Source organism: Anser brachyrhynchus (assembly GCF_964034855.1).
Source record: "Anser brachyrhynchus genome assembly, chromosome: 8".
Classification (NCBI taxonomy): domain Eukaryota; kingdom Metazoa; phylum Chordata; class Aves; order Anseriformes; family Anatidae; genus Anser; species Anser brachyrhynchus.
This window is the reverse complement of record NC_137702.1, coordinates 25,929,389-25,948,865: the sequence shown is the minus strand read 5'-3', so window position 1 is coordinate 25,948,865 and position 19,477 is coordinate 25,929,389. Positions and strand designations below refer to the sequence as shown.

Here is a 19,477-nt window from a genome sequence, read left to right as displayed (position 1 = left end):
TCCCCTCTCTTCTGACAAGAACACTTGTTTTTAAATTTAATCATTTCACTGTGAATTTGTCTATTATTTTTTAATTAAAAAAATGAAAATAAGTAGCTGCTTCTGTGGGAGTAAATTTCCTAACGCAATAATACATAGATCACCACTTTAATAGAGTAAGACAGTAGAAAAAGAACATTTGTGATGTATATAAATTAGTGTAGACTATAGACGCTTACACAATTATAAACCTTGGGCCTGATTCTGCAATACCTGCTTGCAATTACCTCTGACAAAAAGATTAGTCCTTTTCTCAATTTGACCACTTTCAGAAAAATCTTGGAGAATTGAGGTTATCACAATTATCACATTTAGCAACCAAATCTTACTCAATTCACAATAGACTTTAAGCAGAAGTTTTATAAATATGATCTTCAGAAAACGATGGGCTTTATAGCATGTTAGCATCTTCTGTGTTTGTTAAATGTTAACTGTGAAATCTACAGAGCTGTTGAAAGATGCTGAAAGCCTTTATAGCATGTTGTACACATACACTGATACAGGACAGAATTCAAAGATTTTTTTTTGATTTTTTCTTTTGAGATTCCAAAAGTCACAGTATTTTAACAACACAAATTAGGCGATGAACATCACTGTTTTGAAGGTAGCATTTGAGAAACGGGCTGTAATTCATGTTGAAAAACAACCAGCTACTTTACAAAATAATTATTGAGCTTTTTTTTGTAATTTTTTTTTTTACAATACCGTTAATCATTGTATTTTCAGAAATAACTAGCAGCATGTAACATTGCAACTAAAAAAAAATTTGGCAAAAATTAAATACCATAATTTAGTTAGTTTCTCCATTAGAAGATACCCAAAATATTACTAATATATTTTAGAAACTCAAAGCAGGCAGCAATGTTTGCAATGTTATGAAACAGCTGTTTATGCTGAATCTCAAACGAGTTGTTTGAGATTCTGTTGAACCTAGATGTAATTTTAGAAACTAGACCATTAGATTGAAAAATGCAACTAGTTTTGAAAACATTTGCATTTAGGTAGATAATGAGTATTTTTGATTAGATGCTGGAGGGCTAGCTGAGATGCCTAAATCCTGTGTGTATAGATAATATCAAGTATGTAGAAGCTCTTTCATTAACAACATCGATTTAAATCAACTCAGATTCCATTTTATTGTACGGTCTTGTTTTGTTTCTCTTCTCTGCCACTTATTACTTTTTGCTATTGAGAGTGTGCTTTTACTTTTACAGTGACCTGATCTGATGGGGAACACTGGAAAATAATGTAAAGCGTAATAACTGTCACTGATATGAGAGAAATACTTGGGTATATCTTTCTCAGAGATCCAATAGTTGTTGGGAATCACAGTGCATGGTTCTGCATTCCTTAGGGCACAAATCTTTTGAATGTTTCTGTTCAGGCTTAAATTTATATGTGTGCTTAAGCTTTTGCAGGAAGAAAGGCTTTGATTAATAGTTATATCATTTTATGAATTTGGTTTTTTAAGTTTCGTGGGTCCTTCTATTATTCTACTCACATGAATATTGAAGAGGTATTAGTCATGTCTTGTTTCTGATCGGGTAATTGTATTTTGGAAACTTGAAAAGGATATAGGGTGACTATTTTAAAAAATTATGCTTCTTTTTTCAATGCCCAATACAATGTGTTTTGATGTTTTTCAGATACTTTGTATGTATGAAAGCAAAGCCACATGCAAACCACATGACTTCCTAAATCTCCGAAAGACTATTCTATTGATTTAGTCCTTCCCGAAGCTCTGATTGCTCTTCATTGGTAGTGTTTAACAGTCCTATGAAGTCACCTTCCTACGACAAGCAGTTGCTAGGAGAAGACAAAAACACTTTGCTCCTAGTGTCAATTAATAATACCATTTCTGAAACAGATCATTAGTGCCTCACAGGAAAAAAAAAAAAAAGTTCTAATCCCTGTTGTTTGTTTGTTTCTAGTTCTGTATTTTTAAACTTTTCAAAAGGCTATTTCTGCTTAAGTCACAGAAAAAAAGGGAGAAAAAGAATCAGGCATTCCTAATCATAAATAGGTAGATGGATTAAAACACATATAAGGAAAATACAGTGGTAAGGATGTCACTTGGGTGTTTTTTGGCTTCATGTCACTACTGTGTATTTTCTTTGAAATTTTAAGAACGATTTATTCTGCCACCGTGGCATCACCTAAAGGGGGCTTACACTCCCTTGACTTTAGATTTGAAGTGATCATAATCCTGCTATGCACCAGGTCCTCATAAGTAGTTCAAAGCACCCATTCTCATATCTGTCCCTACTGTGTTGGCTGCAGTAACTGCTTATCACTCTGGTTAAAGTGTGGAGGATTTGCCGGCAGCCTACCCAGACGGGCAGCTTGGCTTTGCTGTCACTCGGTGGTTTGCTAAGCACGTCCACGTTTGCTGACTTCAGGTTGAAGGAACCCGGGCGGGCAGGCAGGCAGCAAGGGTGCTTCGAGGGTGCTTCAGCAGGGGCTCCAGCTCTGGTGACTGGGAAATCAAGGCTGGAGAAACTTTTTGAACTCCAGCACAATCTTCCTGAGGCTAGAACTCGCTCCAGGATAGCAGCCTGGGATTGCAGCTCCTGACTGGGTAGCGTTCCTGCACATTTGTGCTGGAACCTCCTGCCTTCAAGCTGACAGTCCATTGGGATGTTCTTAATGTGGTTGAAATAATAATGTACCAGTACTGCAGTAAACTGGGAGATTTTTTTGTTTGTTTGTTTCTGTTGTTCTTTTTAATATATATTCGTCTAAAGCATCCTGATATTGATTTATGTTAGGGTATATAGGGCCCGAGAGAACTGAAAAAATCAGAAAATCCTTTTCCCTTGTTTTGTCCTGTAATCCCCCTGCTCTACATCTTCTTTTTCACCGTTCCCTCTTACCTTCTGTTATCTGCCATAATTGCCCAAACTTTCAGTGCCCAGCATAACATCTTTTTTCTTTCAATTAAAATATATTCACTTCTGCTCTTTGGTCTTCACTAGTTACGTGCATTGTGCCCCTACCTCCAAAAATGACACAGGGAGGAGTATTCAATCAACTCTTTATCCATCCGTAAGGAAAGACACTAAATATTGATTATCCTAGAAACAACTGATTGCAGCCAAGTTGTGATCCTCCTTTCTGTTTTATTTTTGCCATTTCCATTAATACTGATCCATCAGAAGCTTCTTCACTGACACTGTCGCCAAACAGCAGTATGAAGCCTACTCCCTGTTTACATTTGTATACATAGGTAGAGCCTATGCTGGGGTTAGAAGAATTGTCTAAATGTCAATTTACAGGGAGATTTGATTTTATCAGTGTTGAAACAGAAACTGAAACTCACTTGTAACATGTTGCTGTAAAATTATTTCAGGTGAAGAGGACGTTTGTTCCTCTTCTGTTTGGGTGTCCCTGTGGCTGAATGATAAGAAAGGTCATGTGTTTCCAATTCATTGTGGGACTGTATGAGGAAGCAATTATTTTTCACTTAATTTGAAAACAGTCCTAAAAAATACTGGTAGTCAGCCTCTGACCAACACAACATATAAGCCCATGATTACCTTAGATCTAGAACACTACCACTACGAGTATGCAGTAGCTTAAATTCAAGATAGGTATCCACATTCTTTTAGAAGTATTTCTCAAACTCTTTATCATTTGATCATGTCACACCGTTCGACATATGTCTTTGGGGAAATATATGACCTGGTAGCTGAAAGGATTTTCAAATACATTTTGCAAGTTAAATTTCAGAGTTCTAGTTGTTATTCCATTTTTGAACAGATAGCATTGAACAATTTTTCTGCTTTAAAGAAAAAACAAAACAAACAATCCCTTTTTTTAAAAAAGCTACTGTTCTAACAATCACTTCACAGAAATTATTTAATGTAAATATACCAGTTATATTTTCTCATAGAGTATGCACGAGATTTTGTTTGTTTTTTATGAAACAAACTCCTACTGTAAGATTATGAGTATGAAAATTGTCTTTTTTTCACATCATTAAATACCAGATGTAATGTAGAAGAGTGTAGATTTGCAAGAAAGTAGAGGGAAAAGGAAATTCTTTCATGTTTAAGCTGCTTTGTTCATCATGACAGAGACAACTTTCTAAGGCTGAGAATTCATTTTTTGACCTCATGTTTCTGTTTTTCTTTTAGTGAAACTGAGCTAATACTGATGGGCAGATTTCCCTTATGCAAAGTGTATTCCCCCATTTATCGCCCTTAAAATTAAATAAACCTGATTATTAACAACCTTAAAATAATCATACAGTACAGAACAAAGAAAATAAAATAACATGCATTTGTTTTTTCAACCTTGAATTCCTTAACTGCTTTTTGTACTCAGAATTATACTTTTTTTTTCTTTTTCCTTTTGAGGTATAAGGGAAAAACGTAAATGAGCCTTGGTGTATGCTATCCATGGGCTAAACGAATCAGGCTCTAAACTTTTATCTAGATCTATGGAGCTTGGATATAAATTGAAAAGATCACAGCTGTGGGGAAAAGACCTATACTGTAAAGGCCTTTCTGCATAGATTATGAACATCATAACTCAATAATTTTTTTTTTCAAAACTATAGTTATAATTGGACCCAATGGGGGCCTCTCTCTTTGATCAGATCACAGTAACTGTGACTTTACACTGGAAAATGTCACTACTGTGAAGGTTTATCACCTGTAGAGCTGGTCTTTTCTCTGATGCCATGTTCAGTTCTCATTAGCATTATTCAAAGTTTAGTTGTTAATTAGGTTGACACTTCAATTACAATCATCATCTACAAGAACAGTCATGACTGCTTGCATAAAGAAACAAAAAGATATTCATTCTTGCATACATTTCTAAAAGAGTGAAAGCTGTTTTGCTCGTAGTTTGTGCTTATAATATTATGTTTAAAGAGTAACTCTAAATGGTACTTCGTATAGTATTTAATGACAAAAATATTGCTTTCATGGTTATATTACAATACAAAGGGAGGTAGAAACTTGTCCTCAACATAATTGGAGCTGGCTTATTTCTCCAGATATCCCTGATGATGGTAATTAGTTGAATAAAACTATAACTGGGTGTAATTCCACATATATTTAAGTAAAATACTCTGATAATTCCAGAATTATAAGATCTTTCTCCAGAATCCCCAAGTAATAGCCATCTGTGCCAAGAAAAAGGAAAATAGAGACCTCCTTCCAAAACAATGTCAAGCACTAAAATAAGAATAGCTTTTTTAATTTTTTGTTTTAACTATAGGTGCTTAATCAGAACGTTGTTCTCCTTTTTTTTTTTCTCCTTTCATGTGTTTTATCTTCAAGGACAATTCTAACAATAATGTACCACTGAATTTACACAAACTTTTCTCAACTGTTTGACAGCGGTAGCAGCTACTCCCATGGTGCTTGAGAAATCATGTAAGATAGTAATTTGATATTAAAAAAAAAAAAAATCCCTAAAACTGAATCATAAGTTAGCATTAGGAATACTTAAAAATAAGCTTTCTTAATATAAATAAAAAATATCCAACTGTCTTTCTTCAAAAAGAGAAGGTAAATTTTATGATCAGAGAAAGACCTGCAGAAAAGTGGCTCACATGCAGTTTACTGTAAAATAATTAAGCTTATTTATGTCAAGAGGCCTTGGGAAAAAAAGAGAGCATAAACCAATTTGCATTAGCACTCTACCATCATCCCCTGCCTTCATTTCAATTAACAGACCAGCAGGTGCTCTTTGCAGTTAAAAAGATAAGCTATCAAGGAGGAGGATGAATTTTTGGCTGACCTGTAGACACCATGGTTTGCCTGCTGATTGGGTTCGTACCTCGCTGTACCAATTTCTGAGGTGTTAATTTAACTGTTCCACTCTGTCATGCAGGTCTCGGCCTTGAAAAATAAACTGAAAAAGCAGTCTACAGCTACGGGTGACGGAGTAGCCAAGGCCTTTCTTCGGGCACAGGCAGCACTGTTTGGATCCTACAGAGATGCACTAAGATACAAACCAGTAAGACAACTACTATTTGCCTTAATTTACAAGAGTGCAGGCTCATTCTTTTGCAGGAAAAATATGATGTATTGTCCCAGTCTGAAAATGTTTTAAATCTTACTCTGAGTAAAAGATACGCTGGCAATTTAGAAGACACTACTACCTCCTGATGGTGAGTTGTACTGAAAAATGAATAGGTGTCCAAAGTCAGCTATTTTTTATTTGTATCACTTCTAGAATTTATTTAGTATAAAATTGGATTGTATTAACGAAAATACTTAGTTTACCGTGTTTAATGTGCTGAAGAACTGAAGAGGTTGTGCCTTACAGAGACTCAATTTTCTCTGTACTTCATACAGAGACTTTGTTGTGTTTGGGGCCAGAAGATTTTTTTAATATTATTATTATTATTTCCTAGCAGAAGCCAGATATGATGAGTCAAACACGCATCTCTACTTTTATACACTTACCTTGATTCCACTGAGAAGATAGCAAAAATTAAAACCCAGTCCATCCCATCAGAACTTGTATGCCTGAGTTTTTGCTGGTACTCAGTAGGTTAATGTGTTAGAGCTCTCATCCTTTCTGGTTTTTGAGGGTGGCACATACTGAGCCTGCTAGATGATAAAATAATTCATCAGAAACAACTTGGAGGTTAATTTCAAATTACTTTTGTATGATATTTGCAAACTACTGATTTTTCTAAAGTTTCATTTGATAAAAATGCACTGAAATGCTGTTGGCTGAATCCCTTGGGCAGGGAACTGTGCAGTGTTCCTTGATGGAAATGGATAGAATGGTCATTAATTCCAGATGAGATATATTTCTGGAGGAAACATATTGAAATACAGCATGGCAGGGTCTTCTTTCTACGCAAGTAGTTCTCTTAGAGGTGGTCTTTTTTTGACATGGGCATTTTATACCCTAGCCACTAACAAGCATTAGAAAACTATTGAGATAAAAAGGTAACCCATGTAGAAATGAAGTAGTATTTAAGGGTTTAGTCCAAATATGTGTTTGACACTTGTTATAGTTTTCTTTTGATATGGCAAATCAGTTTGCATAGTATATTGAAACAACTGTACCTGTTTTCAAAATCATGAGTACAACACAGTATGAGTTTCATTAAAATCAATCAGTTCTACAAAACAGTTGTAGTTTATTCTATACTGGCGTTACCTGACACTGCTTTGGAAGGGGTTATATAATTGGTCCCTCAGTCTAAAGGTGAAGACACTGGTCAGTGTCAATTCATGGCAGTTTGCATTACAAGCAGTTACATCAAAAGGTATCTTAGGTTCAATGTATGCAAACAGAATAATGTCAGTCTGGCTGATGGCCTTAACCTCTGTTCTGATCAGAAATAGGCTGGGGCCAGTGCTTTGTACTACGGTAAGTTTGTTGAACTGAAGGCAAGTTCTTTAGTTTTCTGGTTAGCATGTCTTGAATTCGGCTCTGCTTTCCATTTTATTTTGGTTTCTGCTGCCACATTTGAAAGACGTACATTTGCATTGTGTTGGAAGTAGTGCACCATATATCATTTCAGCTGGCAAACATTTGTCAAAGTGGCCTTTACACTCTTTCTTTCTGCATTATTCTCTTTCGCATTTTTTTTTTTGTCTCCACTAATTACATGTAAGAGTAGGTATTTATGAAACTGTTGTGGCCTAATGGTGGTTTTTTGTTTTGTTTTTTTGGTGGTGGTGTTTTATATTGTTGTTTTTTTAATATGTTATTTCAGAATACTGTCTGCTGGCAAATACCAGCATATCTTGGATTGGCATCAACTTGTCCAAAGACAGTGTGTATATTTATTAAAAAAAAAAAAAAAGAGGGCAAAAAAAAGCGCCTAAGTTATTTTGAGCTGTGTTCACGTTGTGTTAACTAATAGTATTTTACAGAATTTTTGTTGTGATAGGAAAAACTCCAGATTAGTAGACACTAAGAGGAATTGTCTCTTGGTTGTTCGGCTCATTTTCCATGAGCCTTTTGAACTAAGTTCAATGCCTTGTGAAGGGGGAGGTTCAAAAAATCCGATCACGTTTGACTGTATTGGGACTTTGTCGGGAATCTTAGGACATGTGAATTGGTGTTGCAAGGAAAATACTGTCTTTTGTCTTAGAGTTCATGATGCTAGATCTAATACGGAAAATCTAAACCAAAGTTATGGACTTTATTTACATTCTTTCTGGAGCATTCACATAGAAACTATGTGAAGTAGCATTCACATAGAAACTATGTACAGGGTATACCTGAATGAGAATATTTTCCATAGAGTTTTGAAATACTTTTGCTATAATAAACTTGTCATATTTTCAAAATCAAGACCTGAGACGTTTTGGGGTACCATTTTTAGGATCACAAACATCCTAATGAAAAATAAAATTATGTTTGGATAGTTATCGCTTGCTTGTAAGTTGAAAAATATGTTTATGTGAACTATTTTCCTTGCAACAGAGTGTTCTGTATGATTTTAACTTGAAACATGAAACAACTGTCATTAATATTCACTTTGAGTAAAGAACAGCTTTGATAGTGTCTGTACTCATCCAACACTTCTCTTCGCTCCAAACGCTGTTCATCACACTGAACACTCATTCTGTGCAACTGTTTGTTTTCAGCATAGGACAGATTCTTCTTGGTATAGCAATATGTCTTGAACAAACGTCTAGCAATTATTGAAAATAATGTGATTGGTGAAAGGGAAAATGGGAAGCTTCAGGGGTCTTGAAAGGAGTTCATGGGACTCCGAAAGACCATATGGAAAATTTGACTAATACAGGCAGGAATTATGACACACAATACATATAGGTGATAATATTTTTTGTGTGTAATAAATGGTAATAAAAATATTAATGCAGTAAAAGTTTCCAAGAAAAGCAGAAATAGTTGTTTTCTACAATTTAATCATGATACTGAATTAAAAAAGAGAAATCAAATTTGATATAACTGCCAAAAATATTTTTATAAGAAGTTGCATTTTACATTAGAAACTATTGCATAATAATAGTGGATCTGTAGAGTAAATCAGTACAGTTGGTGCCAAGGACCTGGCATCCACACAGTGTGCATTCCTAGCTTTATTGTGGTTCTTATTTTAGTGTTGACTGCTGAATACCCACACGAGCTGAAGCTCATTTTCTGGTTTACTTTAATACAGAACGGATCTAGTTCATACATGATAGATGAGGATGACTGGAAAAATTGTTTTTATAGCCTGTTTTACTATCGCATCACCATTACAAGATTTTGATAGGGAAAAGAAAAAGAAAATTAAACAGATTTTCATCTTTGTTGACATCACTGCCATTTGATGAATGGCCGAAAAATAATCTGTGTATTCAGAAGAAAATTTCCTCAGTGGAATATCAGTATGTTGTTGTATTAGCCTAGCTAGCAGCTGCAGTAGGAGCCATTGTGTGATTTGCAATGTCAGTGATCACGAAGAGTTCTGATCTCGAGTCTGTCCCTGGTGAGACATTGCAATGATCAGAGTATTGTGACATAAGTGCTCCTTATACTGTATAGATGCATATAAAAATCAAAATTATATTTAGCTTGGGTAGTCACAGCTTAGCCTTGAACTTTTTGTTTCTCCTGTTTTCTTTAAGTAGTGCAGCATTTGGGAATTTATCATTATGATTTATTATTATCATATTACATGTTTCATAATTGCAGGCAGAGGTGGGAGTTAAATACAAAGTTTATAATTGTGCAGCTTGTGTCATTTTGTCAATCCAATGTATGGGCAATATTGTGTTTATTTTGTTTCTAGCTTTTTTTTTTTTTACTTTACACATTCTTCATAGGTGGTTTTCAGGCACCTTTGTTTGTATCAGATGAATGCTATGACAGTCAAACATTTTAGCAACACTATGATGGCTAATGAAAGTTGGCCTTACAAATGAACTCTTGGAAACCTTGCAGGTGACAGAAAAATACTAGATTTTTTTTCTATTAAGTATATACCGTATGGTCAGATAATAAAGCACCGTGTGGTGTACAAATTCTTAAACAGGCAATATTCCACTGACAGTCAATGTCTAGAGATGGAAGGGTAGGTGAGAGACTGGGGAAGGAGAAGAAAAATAATAATGAGTTTAAAAGTATTCACCATAATAGAGATTAATTTTAACATTGGGAAAATGAACAAAGCAGGGAATGTGGTAGCAAACACCAGGAGGAAATGTAGGTCTGATTAAAAATTAAAATAAAATCCATCATGACAAGACAAATACGTTTCGAATGCATTTCAAATAAACAAATCTTATTTCTTTAAGACATATCTATTGAAAGACTGTGGAATATAAGAAACAATAAGTTATTTTCTATTTCTGAGGAACAGGCTTTTCTTCAAGAATTAGCTAGCAAAAAATAGTCATTGGAAAAAAAAATCACCTCCTCTTTTGGGGAAAAATTCATGAAAGCTCTTGATGTTACTGATGTTGAAACAAAAGAAATAAACCGGGATAACTTTGGTTTAAGTTATGATAATTGTAACATCAATCATCAGAAATTAAGAAATGAAGAGCAAAGGCTAATGGCATGGTTTGGAATTCTCGGCAGCAGTTTATAGTCTGATCAGCACACCAGGGGGGATGGGTAAGCTTCCACCTTGGAGATAGCACAACCTGTCAGACCTCACTTTAATTGAATGCTAACTGGAGTGCTTTGGGCCAGTACGGACACTTTTTAAACTAATGACATCAGTGCTCCAACAGATCCAGGTATTGTATTCAATTTGCAAGAAAGCAAAATAATGCAATTAAATGTTATATTATAGAAAAAAAAAAAGATATTTTAAGATTAAGAATCTACCTGAATGCCTGGAAATGCGGAAGCAATGATTGCTTGTACTTTTCAGAATGAAACCTTTTGAGGACGATGTCTTGAAATGGACATGATTTGTTTGTCTATTCTGCAAGAGTTAGGCATAAAAAGTACAGTAGGGTGCAGAAACAGAAGGAAGAGTATTAAAATGCCAGAACATAGTCTGAGTTTAAATACAGAGCCATCCTGTGTAATATCTGTTATGCCTCTTTATTGTCACTTCCATAAGAACTTTATTTTACGTGTTAAAAGCCAAATTTGCATTAAAGACTGCATTGGTCTGTTATTGAATATAGAAGTTAATAGCAGTGTTAGTAGGGTTTAATTGTGACTGCAAAAACTATCAGCTCATCTGAATTGTTGATTAGGTAGATAGCAAGAAATGTGCAAATTTTGGAGTAATTTGTTTGCAATTTTAAATGGGACATTTCTAAGTAGAATGAGTATTTAAGTCATACTCTGTTATTCCCTGGACGTTTATCTTTGTATTTCAGGCCAACAGCTGAAATTTCATCTTTTTACTTCCTTGCTTTTAAACAGAGGAATTTCCATGTAAAAATAAGAATATTAATATAAATAAGTCATGGTGATTAAAGCTTTTATTTTTTTGATAAATGACGCAATACAAAGGAAGTTATACCTACCTTATGCTCTTTTTTGTAATAAGCAAGAACTACCATATGAAACTGTACTAATTATAGCAATAGTACAAATAATTAATGCAAGTCATTTCATGCTAGAAAGATACGAATGTTTTCTGAAATAATTAGAATGTTCACTCAGTTTTTTAAAGTTAAGCATACCTTCTAATCAAGATTACTTTTTCTTTTAAAAATACTGCACTGTTTTAGCTCTCTGTTTTCCTGTTCCATTGAGGTTCCGCATAAATAGCTTGTTTAAACTGTGAATGTAGCTTAGAGTGAAAAATGCCTGCTGCGTGTGGCAAGCTATGAAAGGGGAGGAAAATTCTATAGCAACTGTTGTTGAAAGGACAGATATCTTGTTTGGGCATGGATTGTTTGGTCTGAGTATTAGCTGTCTGCTTTTCAGTATAGAGTCCCTACTGGGTTTTGATCGAACTTGTTTTGAAAGTACATTGTAGATCAATACGGAAAGGGCCATTTGATGGTGTTGTAGTTAAATATCAGTGGAGGATTCCTCCAAAACTCAGCGTTTCTAAAGGTATCCAGCTGTATTTGCAGAAACAAGAATGTTACAAGCTTTATGTCCAAAACCTATTTTTGTTTATTTGAATAGGTATTTTCATTTTAAAATAACACTCCAAAATCTCTGAAGTTTACAGTAATAATCTTGAAGATTTGTTCAAGTTTTATTTGGAAAGCAATTTTGTTGCTCAGAGTATGGAGCAAATTAAAGAGAGAAGTTAACTGTGTTATTTAATGGAATTTCAGTAGTTACAGCAGATACTCAGAAAACAGTCTGGAATTTCTACAGGTCAATGGTTTTTCTTACTTTCATGTGCTGAATAGGTGGAAGCTTTAAGCTCACTCAAATTTTTAAAGCAAACTTTCTATCAGTAGGTTAAAATAACACGGATGGCTTTGGGACGTGAACCCTTTATAGATCTAAATACATTCTCAGTTGCGGAATAGCTTTGGTTATTCTGTTTCTGAACTTTACTGATAAGGCAACAGATGCACCAATGCATGTGTACTTAGTAAATATCTGAAGCACCCAGTAATAAAGAAAAATATTTGGGAAAATAATACGGCCATGCACTACAAATGTGTGTTGAACTACCATTTCCTGGCATTCTGCTACACAGCTCAGGCAGGAGAGGTGCCATCAAGTAGAACTGTCTGATTGTGCTCTCTTCATAGGCTGTTGCGAAACGGAGAGCAAGAGTCTCTGTTCGCTCTTTTACTGGGAGACAAACTCTTCTTTCTGTCTTTAATCTTTCCCAAGACATTTGGGAAAGTGGCAGTGTAGACTTCTCTTGGTTTTTATTATTCTAAGGAGTGTATCTTGATAATGATATTATTTTTACTCTTTGCTCCTAAATTTAAGGTTTCATAGTGTGTTGTGAGCCATCATCTAGTCAGTTTTGCACTCCCACATAGCCTCTGTATTTTCAGAAATTGTTTGTCATGTAAAGAAATATATAAATATGGATTTTTTTTCTCATTTGCTGTCTTGAAATTTTTTGGAAGAACGACTGAACTGAGAAGAGAGTCTGCCCTCAGGAACACCACGTCTTGTACCACCATATTTCACTGGAGACTGTTTCATTTGTTTTGATGCACTTTGAATTTGCTAAGTAGCTTGAGGTCATCTTCTTAAGACAAGAGTCTTTAGGAGCTCAAGATCAGCTAATGCAAAGTGGGTCAGGAAGGCAGTGCTATTTAAAGTACCACAAACATTTCAAGCTCTTTGGCAGATGCAGCATGTCCTGCATGTGTACAGTGTTCACCAGTTATCTCTGGATAAGCAGTAAGTGGAAAAACTTGTATGCTTGTCCTGGAGACTTGATCCATATACTGTATTGAGATGGTTTTGCATATCACAGCATTCCAGCAACCCTGAGAAAGGGGAAGGATTGTGTTACGTAAATGTATAGCTTTTAACTCTTCCTTGGAGAATTCTTTTCTAAAACCAGGGATTCCATAAAGAAGTCAGACCATAAAACTTAAAAACAAGTTAAGCAGGAACCTAAGTGCTTTGCTGAGTAGGATTAGACTTCTATTTGCTTTTTAGGTACTTTGAATTTAGTATTGTGGTAAGATAGCTGAAATCAAATTTTTGATACATGGAGATGCCTATGAAAAATTAGAAAGAGTAAAGCTTTTGATAATATCAGAATAGGATTTTAAAATGACATGACAGTGGTTTTGCTTTGACATTTCATTGGATCTTACTTGAAGCAATTAAAAACACAATGCAAGGTGTAAAAAGCAGTGGAAAGTGATTTAGAGCTATCCCACCAAACTCACATAGGTCACATGCAGAAACTACGTAGTGATATTCTAGAAGCATAGAAGGGCACAGTAAGCCAGAAAGACAGGAACATGCATGATGTAGCATGTGCGGTTAAAGTTAACCAGGGTATAGAGTGGAAAGCAATGGTGGTCAATGGGCACTAATAAATTTGTCTTCAAAGTGGACAAGAGTTGGAGTCTGACAAGATTCCTGTTTTATTATCATGAAGATCAATATAGGAGGTATCTTTGATCTTTCTTTTGAGTGGCTGAGGTGTCTTACTCTGTTGTGGGTGTTTAGTTTTTGGGTAGTAAAATATCCTAGAGGTAGATTTAGATGTGGAGTTCAGTTGGATTCCAGTTTTTCTGTCTCAAAGACCTTTGGTAATTGTTTCTAACCTGATGACTCTGTTTTGTATACTTGGATGGGAGGCCTTTTGGCTTTATAATGGAATCAGTTAATGTATGTCATGAACTGCACAAACTTTTGAATGTACGTATTATTTATTCAGTTAAATCTAACAGCTTAAAATATTTATCACAAAGTAATAACAAGAATAACAATTTGAGAGAATGCCCATCAGTAATTTCCAGTGGTCTGTGCACACTGAATACAGCAAATTATAAAAGAAACTACTGGATAACATAGAATCCAATTTGATGATTTATAAATCTTTATTTTTTTTAAATGAGTCTTGTTTTCAAGTAAGATTTTCAACAAAGACTTAATTTTCAATTGTTTCATCTTGTTCATTTTTTTGTTCATTGTTCATCTTTCATATTTTCATCATCCAAATGTTTTGATGTGGCTTTTTGATAAACTATAAGCTGTGTGCTTTTGCCATGTTGGGCAAATATATTATTGTAATAAATGTTAATCTGATCTGTTCAGACTTTTTCCATAACAATGTTCCAAAAAGTTTGTAGTTTTTGGTGTTGTGGAAAAAAAAATATGTCAAAATGTATGTTTATTTCAATAATTTCTTGTTAAATCGTTAGCATATTTGTCAATCTTCTCGGGTTGTGGTAGAATTTAAAAATAATTTGACAGATTCCTATTTTTGATTGTATTAGATTTTTTGTTTAGTATTGATTATTTTGTGTGCCACTGAATCAGAGTAATGCATGTTGAATTATTTGAAGTAGAGGACCTGCTATCCCTTAAACTTTGAACCACTTCCTTGAAACATTTAATGAAGAGTGCTATAGAGGTAACATGAACCATCTGTAAACCACTTACTTTTTCCTTGCAAAGTGTTTTTTGTAGGCTGATGTTAAAGCTTGATAAACCAGAGGTTCAACTGTATCATGTATTTTGAGAACTATTTAAAATGTATGAAAATTTTGTTGTTATTGTCTGTGTTTATATTTGATGCACGTTTTTCAAGATTGCTCGAAAGGGAATTTTTTGTATGTATTGGCTATTGAGAAATTTATGATGGGGAATGTTAAATAAATTAACACTTTCATATACTGTAGTTAGTAACTAACTTTTTCAATTTAAATTGTTTTAGGGAGAACCTATAACTTTCTGTGAGAATAGTTTTGTGAAGCATCGTTCCAGTACTACTAAACAGTTCCTGGAAACTGCTGTTAATCTTCAACTATTTAAACAGGTATGAGAGGGTGAATGACCTATTTCTAATTAGTTTCTTTTGAAACATATCCATATTTAAATATGTTTTCCTTTCTGTCAGCTTATGAAACTCTGAGATAAAATACAAGTATTTGTGTACAGCCAGTCATCTGTCTGTTATTCTATTTTTAAAACTTCAGTTATAATGAAAAAGAGTTGGGGAAAAAAAAAAAAAAAAGAAAAAATAATGCCAGGGTGCAGAGCCAGTGCAACATCTCTGCAGTACCAGTCAGCAACTCATCTAAACAAGAAAAATCATGGATCTCCCAGCTTGATGGGGGAAATTCATTTTCATCTCTCTTGGATCATGATCAAAAAACCTAAACAACACAGTGCTTGCTTAAATTGGACTTCAGCGGCATTTTATTTAAAAACTGGATTCATACTGTAATAGTAGTTTTCATTGCTAGGACTTTTGAAGTATGCACACAGAGAATGTTACAAACCTGAGCCACAGGGGCAGCCTGAAGAATATTCTAGCTAATCTGTTAATACAGATTTTGAACTAACAGAGAACAAGTTGTTGAATGTCTTGCACAGCTCAGTAATAGTTTTATCACAGTCTTTGAAATCATTTTTTCTTTCATTTTATTCTGTAAATCTTTTTCCTCCTTTTCATTACATGACCTCATTGCATCAAAAAGGTATCAAGAAACCTATTATTAGGTTTGTGAAAAATCGAGGGAAATCTGAAAGACTCAATGTAGTTATTTACTTGCAAGTATCTGGAATGATTGAGGCATGGGAGTTTGTGTTTAACTAATCTGGTGGACTTCTTTGAAGAAGATATACTGCCATAATAGATAAGGGAAATTCATAGTATATAGAATCTTCTAATTTTCAAAAAACATTTGGTGTTAATCAGAGGCTAATGTCTAAAGTAAAGATTTATGTAAGGATGATAATTTGTAGAAGTCCTGTGAAAATGCTTTTTCTACTTGTATAAAAGTTAAGGAAATACAGATCATAGAAGTGGGCTCCTTTACTTTTACCGTGAAAAATCTGAAACTTTTTCTAATACTTAGTACATATGACTGAAATGGGAAGAAGTAGTAGAGTAAACTGTGTTTACACTTTGCATATCTTAGGCCTGTAAGCTAGTGTGAAACTTTCTTAACAGAAAGCTGCTTACAAGGGAAGTTTACAAATCATCGTCAAGCTGCTATAGCACTATCTTCAGCTGTAACAGAAAGGTTTAACACCAGTGAAATAAATGGGCTTGTCAGTATGGCTCTGAACTTACCCATTACATTTTAGTGTGTTCATTTAAAAAGAATCAGTTTATAGTTTGTTTATAGCTTGTTTTTAATTTTATTCCCACTAAAGGAAATAATATATTACAGAGGATTAGGAAATACTAACAATTTTGATGATGTGGTGGTTTGGTAGTAAACATTTTTTCATTTCTCTCGTTTGTTATGAAATGTTACTCCTACTTCTTCAGCTAATGCTCAGCCCAGCTGCACCTTTTCCAGCTCTTCCCAGTGACAAATGAGCTGTTTTCAAGGTTTTAGTCAACAGAATAAACTGTATTTTATTCTGTTCTTGAAAATGAGTAATTGTTTGAGTAAGAAATAGTTCTTAGAAGCAGAAAATGGGCATTTTAAATACAGTTTTATGCCATTTTATAAAATTTTTTGCTCTCTCCTCTTTTTTACTTTGTAGGTTTTTCATCTCTCCTCCCCAATTGCCTCCCCCCCCCCCCCCCCCCCCCCCCCCCCCCCCCCCAACTTGTTGGTTCCTCTTATTTAACCACTCTTTTTCATTTTGTATGTTGGGAGTATCTCTTCACCAAAATACTAGCAAATCACTGTGGGAATAAACTGTGGAATTACTTTGTGTGTTCTTCCCATTCAGGGTGTTTTCACCTTCAACATCATCCATTTTTACCTTCTATTATTATTTTGATGCGCTTTCTATCAAGGATGTCCATGCATTAGCACATACCAGTCTTTTGTATGAAAATCATTAACTAACCTGTAAATAGGATCAGTCCAACACTTGTCCTTAAATACCATTACTGGTGATGCTTCCAGTCTGATGCTTTCCCTTTTATTATAAGCTGTTATCTTCTTTTTGAGAAAGTCTTCATCTGGCTTAAAGTTCAGGTACTGTTCAAGTATTTAGCTTTTAATTGATCTTAACTAATATTTTAAGGTAGAGGCACAAAGCTTTTCTTTCATACAGATAATGTACATTTCCTTTATCTAGAAAATTAATTGTCAAAGAATCTGCGAGCACCTGTGTTTTGATAACTGATGTGCTGTAACATTCCATATTCCCATTTACCATTTTTCCACTTCCAAATCTGTTTGAAAGCCTAATCAAACTGTTAAGAGCAAACTGACAAACCAGCACTTACAATCTTTGTTTTTTAAGTAATGATAGTGTTGCTTCTACTGTGCTTCCTTTACCTTAATAGATTTATTAACACTTTTTGTTTTTTGTTGGTATCTTTATAATTATATGACAGATTTTTTTTTTTAACTTGAGTTTTATTTCTAAGTGTTAGAATGTCCAGTTCTATATCTCATTCTTATTAGCCCTTTTATATTTGTTTCCTTTTCCAGCATCATAGTTTTTACTGAATTGAAGCAGAGTATTTTGGCAGGGGGGCATGCCTAGCCTCTTTTATGAAGCTTAAATGAGATCTTTTTCTCAAACCATTCTCTGACTCATAATTTACAGAGATGTCTTTTAAATGATGTCGATGCGTTTGCATTGTTGGAAGCTGTAAAGGACTGTTTCATTGCTCTGAAACTGAACACACCAAAGTGTTTGTACAAAACATACATATGCCAGGAATCCATAGAAGTCATTTATAATAAATACCCTGATATGAATCAAAACTATAGGGACATCTGAATTTCTTTTTTATCACATTTTCCTGATAGTTTTTTAAGCTGTCTTCTGCCCTAGAAAGATTTCATTAAAAAAAAAAATAATAAAAAAGTGGTTATATTTATTCTTACATAAGGGATATTTAATCACAGTCTATTTTTTCATGTGAAGTAAATAACTATTTTTTGTAGAATAAATATTCTTAGTTCCTGATTTAACATTCTGTATACTTATGTTACATCTTTTCCCTCCACCCCCCATCTTTGATACTTACACTATTATATATGCTGTACATTTATTATCTGATTCTGAGCTTTAGGAAGGCTTCCCTTTAATTAGGGTAACATTGATGGTAGATGATCTTTATATCAAACTTCAAATATAAGCAATTAATACTAGCATCCCACGTGTCAAATACTTCTTTTGAATGTCCGGGGATAATATTAGTTAATTCTTAGAACTACAATGAAAACTGATGTTAAACTATTTCATTAATATAATTGTATTAATAAAATAATCCGCAACAGTTTTTGGCACTTGTTTCTAAGATGCCAGGGAATGTTGTCTAGAAAAATAAATGATTACATGATTAGGACGTGAAGAATCGCAAGCCTTTGCAAATTAATAACACTAGTAATTTCAATTTTCATTTGCAAGCTTCATGAGAGAGCTCTCTTTTTCCGAATGTGTTGAGCTGCTATTGTGTGGAAAGTAAGAAGTTTTCATTGCTTCTACCAAATTCTTGTCCTTAATAACTGGTGAATTTACTTGTAACTTTTACTGCTGCCTAAATGAAGGATTGGGTTTAGCTCACAAAACATCATCTCTCCTCCATCGCCCCCACTTTTTAGCAGCTATGCAACAAGATGTTCTTAATTGGATATAGTCTATATTTTATTTTCAGAATTCAAAATTATTTAGGTATGGTAGTTCTATCTTTAGTCAGCTAGAAACCAAGAGTAGCATTGGAGTTACTATTTTTTCAATAAAGTGGTAGTTAAGCGGGGGGTCTCTGGATCTAAAAATAAGAGAATGAATTACTTGAACTAAAAGGCCCTGATTTTCCAAGGGTGTATGGCTTTGAAAAATAGGAAGAGAAAACCATACAGTGTATGTATGACTCCAAGTGCTGTTGTTCGTTTCATGTAGTGATTAAAATGCAACTCATAACTGTAATTTACTGAAAAGTAATAATTACTAATACAGCTAGTACCACTATCGCTTTCTTTAAATAATTCAAGTA

At 34.2% G+C, this 19,477-nt stretch overlaps 1 protein-coding gene across 4 annotated transcripts in view; it reads left to right on the top strand.

The window, feature by feature from the left end:
• DENND1B (DENN domain containing 1B) overlaps positions 1 to 19,477 on the top strand; it is a 161,367-nt gene that overhangs the window by 106,566 nt on the left and 35,324 nt on the right. For all 4 annotated transcript variants that reach the window (XR_013954273.1, XM_080602139.1, XM_080602138.1 and 1 more), the window contains 2 exons: positions 5,884 to 6,009; positions 15,272 to 15,373. Coding sequence is in view for 3 of the 4 variants with exons in the window: in XM_080602139.1 (XP_080458265.1) it covers positions 5,884 to 6,009; positions 15,272 to 15,373 (228 nt within the window). In the remaining variant the exon portion in view is untranslated. The remainder of the gene's footprint in view (positions 1 to 5,883; positions 6,010 to 15,271; positions 15,374 to 19,477) is intronic.